At 39.6% G+C, this 8,163-nt stretch overlaps 1 protein-coding gene across 1 annotated transcript; it reads right to left on the reverse strand.

Annotated features, from left to right (window-relative positions):
- Positions 1 to 1,687: 1,687 nt before the first annotated feature.
- LOC137294066 (3-oxo-5-alpha-steroid 4-dehydrogenase 1-like) lies at positions 1,688 to 7,001 on the reverse strand. Its single transcript, XM_067824999.1, has 5 exons — positions 6,439 to 7,001; positions 4,741 to 4,907; positions 3,720 to 3,821; positions 3,264 to 3,414; positions 1,688 to 1,869 (listed from the first exon to the last, which is right to left on the reverse strand). The coding sequence occupies exons 1-5, from the start codon at positions 6,756 to 6,758 to the stop codon at positions 1,803 to 1,805; spliced, it is 807 nt and encodes a 268-aa protein (XP_067681100.1). The 5' UTR covers positions 6,759 to 7,001; the 3' UTR covers positions 1,688 to 1,802.
- Positions 7,002 to 8,163: the final 1,162 nt, after the last annotated feature.

The raw sequence follows: 8,163 nt of genomic DNA on the forward strand, positions 1-8,163 counted from the left end.
CAACGTCACTTCCGATGGTCCAGAGAGACTGGAATCCAGTCGTCTTCAGTGATGAATCCAGGTTTACCCTTGGATTCGCTGATGGCGGCCGTAGAGTCTGGAGACAACGTCGTGAACGGTATGCCCTATGTTGCGTAGAGAAAGTCGACAGATTCGGGGATGGAAGTTGTGTGGTGTGGGTGCTTTCTGTGGGAACAACCATTCCCAACTTCTGGTCATCCGTGGAAACCTCACAGCTGCTGCTTACCGCGACAAGGTGCTCATCCTTCAATGGTGGCTCATGGCCCAGGTCTACCGTTCCAGCATGATAATGGTTGGCCGCATACCGCCATGTTGACACGAAATTTCCTTCAAAACGCTGGAATCAAAGCCATGGACTGGCCATCGAGGTCCCATGACCTTAATCCAATATAGCACGTTTGGGATACATGTGGGAGAAGGCTTTGTGGTCTTAGGAACCAACCTCTGACTGTGCAGGAACTTGGCTCTGCCCTGCAAGAGCAACAGCAGAACCCCCAACCATGTGTTCAAAAGCATCAGGCAGTCTATGAGGAGACGGTGTTTGGTAGTGGTGCATGCGTGGGGAGGCCACGCACAATATTGAACTGGGAAATTACGAATGTTTATTCTTGTGATTTGACATTCTGTATACCCATATTTTGGAACGGCGGTGTAGCCTAATGGAACTGATTGGGGCACTGCCATTGTAACGAGTACATCACACAGATCTCAGAAATGAAATAATAACAATTTAACCATCTTACCATCTCTTGTTCTTTCATAGTGCCCTGAAGTAAGAATGTGATGTTTCTTTTTTGACTCAGTATAGTTCTATTTTCTCTGTTATACAATTTATAGAGTTACAGTTCAGTGTGCCTTTTTGTCACTGAATAACGAAGGAAAACATTCGTAGTGAATGAATTCTGTGTAGATTTTAATTTGAACCATAAGATTATCACAAAACCTTCCAGTATGTTCTTTACCCAATATACCAGTTCTTAGAAAAACCTTGTAGAAAGGAACACACAATTACATACAACTAAATGGCATAACATAAGAACTAAACTTTATTCAAAGGTAATAAAACAAAAAAAACCAACAAAAAACATCTGCAGCTATTAGAGACATGCTATGGTTCACACTGTGCAATATTATTGCTATAATATAGAGGAACAGTAAGTGTCCAGACGTGCAAGGGTGTCTATGACAGTTTTCATCCAGTTGTACTAACTCCAGTGTGTGCATGCACATGTAATGATTTTAAAGCACTGATGGAATGAAAATAATGACCCTGTTGCTTGGCATTTGTTTGAAAATATCTACATGCTGCTGTATGTATAGATTTGATTACACTTATATCATTAATACTTATTAAAAGCCCTGTGAAATATACATTTCCTTAAATATAAATACAACCAATATGTACATTTTGATAATTTATTAATGACAGAAGAAATGAATTCTTTGTTTGACACCAAATGCAGGACTAGACCATATTAATGCAGAGGCCAGACATACAGTTTGTTGTCTGACAACTGCCTCACTAATGACGGGACACTATATCATGCATGTATCAATGAATCAAGTACCTGAAACTGTGAGATTACTATCCAACACAGATTCTCTATGAACAAATTGAAAATGGGCACACAGGCTTCTATTAATTCTCAAAGTCATCAGTAAATCATTACTTCAAAAGCCCAGATAATTTTATTCACAATGTAATCAATAAAATGTATGACAACAGCCTGGGTGTAGTCAGATGTTTGTTGGCACATTCATATATTCCTCAGGAATACTAGCTACAGAATGAAGGGTAAAACAGCTTTTCTACTCTTGGGATAATCTTCAAACTTCTGTCTGTACCACCTGCAACATGGACACATCACAGATTAATTGTCACTGGAGTGACTACAGCATGGTATTGGTGATACAATGTGATCCACAAAAAATGTGACTATATTCTTTATGCCTATAAGAACATATTGACATAATGAACAGTAATCATTGTTGTGTATGAGAGTACTACCTCCATTACATTACACCTACCAAACTTTTACTTTGTCTGACTGTACCATCTGATTCACTGCAAGATATAAACAGTTGCCAAGAAAGTTGTATTTTGAAAGTAGCAACTGCACCGGCAGAACTCTTTCCCTAAAACAATAGCTCTATTTCTCTATTTACCTAATTTCTGGAAGGTGTGATCCTTCACAGATGGAAAAGTCTGAGTTTTGGTTAGGACACATTATCTGACCTGACTTCATGTCTGGTTCTCTGATGGCAAAGTCAGTTTCACCTCCTGATGTATCCATTCACCAGAACCATAGAACGCTCCATGTGCCTGGTGGCCGCAGCAGTTAAGTTTCCCCAAAATGTAGTGCACTGTGGGTTTTTGGCTATTTTGTCTCTCTTTACGTCTTGTTATGTCTTGCTAAGTTTTTCTCACAGTCTATCATGGTATCAGGAAGTACACAGGATGAAGATTTAAGAACAGTTTTCTTCAGAGACTTAAACAACCAGCTCATCACTGGATGCCTGCTGCAATCCAGGTTGAAGAAACCTAACCTGCCTGCTACTCTCATCCATTTCTTTCATCCTGGTCATGGGCAATGTAATTTTGGTAGGAACGGTGCCCATGATATAACAGCTGTACTTGTTCACAATCACCAACTGGTTGTCTGAGAGGGAGATGAATTGTGTGTCTTGACACGCAGGAAAACTGTAGCGCAAATAAGGTTGCACAACCCAGAGAAAATGACCACTTTTTTTTTATGCGAGCGAAGCGACCAAAAGTTGGCGACAACCTTCCCTCAATTTGTGTCGAAAAATATTTTTCACGTCAAAATATAATATTGCCACCATCAAAGGTACACCCCATTTTCTCCCTGGGTTGTGCTCTCAGATCCCAATCCAAGATTCCAATCCCACATTTAATAATTACTCACATGAAATATATTTTATTCAACATTCAACACTCAACCACTCAGGGCATATCAGATTGTTCTTTGCCTCAGTTCCCCCTGCCAGCTTCCAGTTGAACATCAGCTTCTTTGATGAGGTATCCCATCATTCTTCCTCTTGAGCATATATCATGAACTATTTCAGAAGTACATCCTTCTAGGCAATTGTCAATAAATGGCTTGAAGTTGATGATAACAGACTTGTCTGTAATGTAATGGAGGTAAGGTACTGGGAGGAGTATTATTCAATATAGTCCATGAACTGACTAAACTTAGATGTAAGGAGTGCTTCACACTCACCGATGGTGTTGGCAGGCACGTGGGCCGATATTACATGTGGTAAAGACAGCAAAGCCCAATGCTGGGAGGGTACAACTGGCTATGGCAAAGCCCCACCATTCCAGAATCTCGCCCAGGAAGTTAGCACCAGAAACATATTCAAACATCCCTCCTGTAGCAGTAAAAACAGATGCTAAGCGACACCAGAATACTCATGCAACCATACATGCATGCTAGAAATACCACACACACACACACCATACAAGGAAATCAGTGATGTTGACTATCTACTGAAGCAGTGCACATCATTTTCCACATCAGATCTAGAGCACTATGATTTTTCATCTTTGGATTTTACAATGCAAATATATCATGGAAATCAAAAGAGCATGACACTGAAACACCAGCTGCAGTTCAAGACATTTGATTATATTAAAATATTCTTGAAGGACTTGAAGGATCCCTGACAATGATTACCTTGGGGTACCTTGTAACAGGTTTCTCCTGGTTGACGGAGGTTCCTCAGTATTGAGTCAGACTGAATATTGATAAACATCCCTGAGAAAAACATCGCAATGCCTGAAAGGAAATTGTCAGTTACTGGTAAGAATAGTTTATGCTCTACTGTGTTTTCAAAATTTCAGAGTAAGTAAGTTCATTAATGTTTCCTATTAACAGTATTTAATCAGTATAAAAGGTGAGTGAGTGAGTGGGTGAATTTAGTTTTATGCTGCATTCAGTAATATTCTCACTATATGGTGGTGGTCTGTAAATAATCGAGCCTGGACCAGACAATCCAGTGATCAACAGCATGAGCATCGATCTGTGTAACTGGTAACCGATGATGTGCCAACCTAGTCAGCGAGCCTGACCACCCCATCTCGATAGTTGCCTCTTATGACAAGCAGGGTCACCTTTTCTTGCAAGCTTGGGTTGCTGAAGGCCTTTTCTACCCCGGACCTTCACAGTTCCATATAAAAGGGTGTCAGAATTATACAAGAGAAAAGCCGGTACTCAGAACAACATCAAATTTTGGGGCTCTATCACACAATCTGTGATTCTGGGATACTAAGGGACAGGAAACTGTATAGGTAATGCCTCAGAGGACTTGATCACCATGCGCTACTGCTAATCTGACACACACTTCAGAGTTGATGGAACAAAGATAGATTTACAAGCTCTGTCCAGAAGTAGAAAAATATGGACAGACACATCAAGTACCTTAGATCCTAACAATACGAACCTGTACAACAATAAACATTATTATGAAATATATGAACCTTAAATAACAGACAAAGCAGCAGTGATTACTGTTAGTTTCCTATCATTGGTCTGTGTTGTGACTACTGTTTGCAGACCAACTTTTTCAGGTGGATCCACCTAAGTACCGATGAACATAGTATTCCGCAATGTGTAATTTATCTGGTGCATTTATTTTAACTGATACCTGTCTTAATAAATCAAAACAAACTAATTCAGTGACTGACTGATCACATACCTAGAATGAAAGTAGGTTTCCTCTCCCAGTCAGCACTGAAGTCAGCATACTTGAGCAGGTAACGTCCCTGTATATACCCGTTAGTTGCACAGAACGCACATGCCATAAGGAATGGCACCAGAGGTGTAGCTTTGCCTCCCTTTATCAGTATTGAAAAAATGAATGTTCTGCAAAGATGAAGCATCAATAATGTCAATGATGTATTTCTCAATATCTGCCAATGTTAGTTATACTGAGCTGTTACCTTCACCAGAGAACATGTGTCATTTGTGTATTTAACAAAGTCACTCAATGCCATGTTGCTTACCTGGCTCATACTGACATCTGTACACTGGTAAGCAACATATATAGTACGAAATATTACATCTATACAAATTAACTGTGTAGGACAATGCAGATTAATATATTTGTATTAATGTCACTTAATAGAGGCATATTTAGACCTACCAAATATCATCACAGTAGGTGCAGTCTAAAACTGAAATAATTCACAAGTTCAGACTATGACAACCGGGACAATTCTGTACTACTGTATATATCTTTTCTACTTTTCTCATCTTTATACTAACGGAATTGGATATTCTGACTCGTTGACTTGGTTGACGTATGTCATCGTATCCCAATGGCACAGGTCGATGCTCATGCTGTTGATCACTGGACTGTTTGGGCCTGACTAGATTATTTACAGACCACCGCCATATAGCTGGAATATTGTTGAGTGTGGCGTAAATCTTAACTCCCACACCTCTACACACAAATGATTCAAGTTGACTTCAGAGTGACAGCGAGTAATGAAGGGGAAATAGTGTATTTGGTAATAAACCTTCCCACAAGCAGATGTACTTAAATGCAGTAATGATGATGTGACAGAGTTTGTTTTGTTTTGGAGTTACACTGAATGCTGTTATCAGCATCTTTGATCACCTGAGTGGTGTGGGTTCATAGTGGTGTGATGAAAGGTGTCTACTCGACCAACAGCTGATGACAGGCCTTCCAGCACTGATAAATCTGTCATCATATCATCCAGACTACTGATACAGACTTTATTCTGTAGATGGAGTCCCAAACTAACTGACAACTGAATGCACACTTATTTATATGGTTTACAGAGTCATCTTACCAATTTTCTTGCAAGCAAACCAATAGACACTTGAGAATTAAGAGAAAAAATTGGACATCAGGTTCTGAACAATGACAGCTTAATCCACACGAGCTCCATGTTTGATGCTGGCTGCACTGAATATGTAACTTCAGACTTTACCTACAAATGGATGGATGAATGGATGGATGGATAGTAAAGACAGCAAATAGTGCCGTGTTGACATGATCATACTAACTGGTTGACCATCACATGCTGAGCACTATGAATATCATTGCTAACTCCGTATATGGGATGGTTGCTATTTCTATATTAAGCATGGCAAGTATTCCATTATAAAAAAGAAGTGTTTATGTTAAACATGTACATCAGAATTGTGCAACACTTATCACGACCTACTTAACACTACTGAAAATAACAATGTGTTCATACATTATTGAATACAATATCATTAACCGATTTCAAGAAACAAGAAAGATTACAATAGTGGAATAATATGTTGTAAAGTTATAATTAAGTAAGATAACATTGTTCCACAGTGTGATAGAACATGAGATATAACAGCAACTTTTGTCTGCCGTTTGCTTTGTCATACGTACCTTTGGAAATAATGAATAAGAAACATGCCGAGGATTATTTTGTTTGGCAAACTATGAATCTTGGGGGAGTCTGCAAATGCGAGGAGCAGTAAGGGCACAGCGAAGGAGGGCAATTCTTGGATCACCCAGGCAACATTCGCCTTCAAACCAACTCCCCAACCTTTCCGAGAATAGCGGCCATACGGAGCACTGACAACCTGTAGTGACACAGCAACAAGTACTCCCGATACCAAGAACATATATGACACATAGTATATCAACTGCAGTTCGTTTCCAGCGAGGTAGTGGACATATCTCCATGCGTCGTCTGCAAACGCCATATTGCTTTGATGACCCACGAGAGGTCACGAGATTTTTACACTCCGCTGTAGACTGGTTCCCGTTCGTTCCTACACATTTGAGCTTGGTAAGCGCAGAGACACGAGCGGTTGATATGGGAACTAGTGTACGCAAAGTAGCAGGAACAGGTGTAATCTTTGAAAGGTTCCCGGTGGTTATTGTGACGACAAAACGAGCGTGTAACGAAATACCCGCAACATTTAAGCCTCGTTTTACAATGATGTGGATCCTGTAGTCACAATATTATGTCGCAAATATCATTGCCGGATCCGGGGGAGCGGATGGGGATATGAGTGGGGTTGTTGTTCCAGGGGATTGTTCCCCAACCCCGCTCCATTTTGTTCTTGAAAATGACTAATGATATCACTGAAAGTTTACTTTTTGCCTTTCTTGGAGCGTTGGAGCTTCAGTGGGGCTTCGGTGGTCGAACCTCCTGAACACCCTCCTTTCAAAATTCCTGGATCCGCCGCCCATGAATATATACCGCTCCTTTCAAATACCACGTATTGCCTTGACAAGTTTTCGGACAAAATTAATTGACGTTTGAGGAGGAGCAAATCGTATGGATTGACAACATTTTTATTGCAATAGATGCGACGTTTCTGTGTTGACGCTAACACCGTTGCCAATTAAGTGATACACAGCATGTACAAGGAGAATTTATACATGAAGGGTACCATTGACGATTGTACAGATGTTCATTTTCATGTATACACTGTCGATTAGGCAAAATGAAAGTTACTTCTGAAAAAGTCATCTTGGGGAAACATCAGTTTAGATTTATAATTAATCATGATAATATGCATTCATCTGTTTATGCATAGACAACGTGATAAGTATTCTATGACAGTTAAAAAATATAGCTTATATAGAGAACAAAATAAATTATTGTCAAATAGTTAAAGCACACAAAACATGCTCTTCTTGTGACCCGATGCTCAACAGTTTCTCAATCTTCCAACCCCAAGGTATACCAAAATATGAGATGCTGGGGTCTAAGGGCTGACTTTGGATAATGGACAAACAAAGCAGGACATTCTAGACATTTTACAATATTTGTGACATTCGGGATTGGTGCATATTACGGATCAAAATAGACATTTTCTACTGATTTCCAACTGTATATATTTTATTCAGCATATTTACACCACTCATATTTCTTCCAAAATGAAAAACGAATATTTCTGTTTCATTGACGATCGGTAAATGGAAGGTACAAATCAAATGGGTGTGTAAATGCAACTATTCTTTGAAAGTATTAAAATTTAATGTATGTGTATTAAATGAGTGCAGTGACGATGCAAGTGCTGCAGACCAGTTGTTGATAGCCAAAATCCACCCTATTCTCCTGATCTGACTCCACTCTTCCATCTGTTCCCAAACAAA

This window comes from Haliotis asinina, chromosome 8, assembly GCF_037392515.1.
Source record: "Haliotis asinina isolate JCU_RB_2024 chromosome 8, JCU_Hal_asi_v2, whole genome shotgun sequence".
In the NCBI taxonomy this organism is placed as follows: domain Eukaryota; kingdom Metazoa; phylum Mollusca; class Gastropoda; order Lepetellida; family Haliotidae; genus Haliotis; species Haliotis asinina.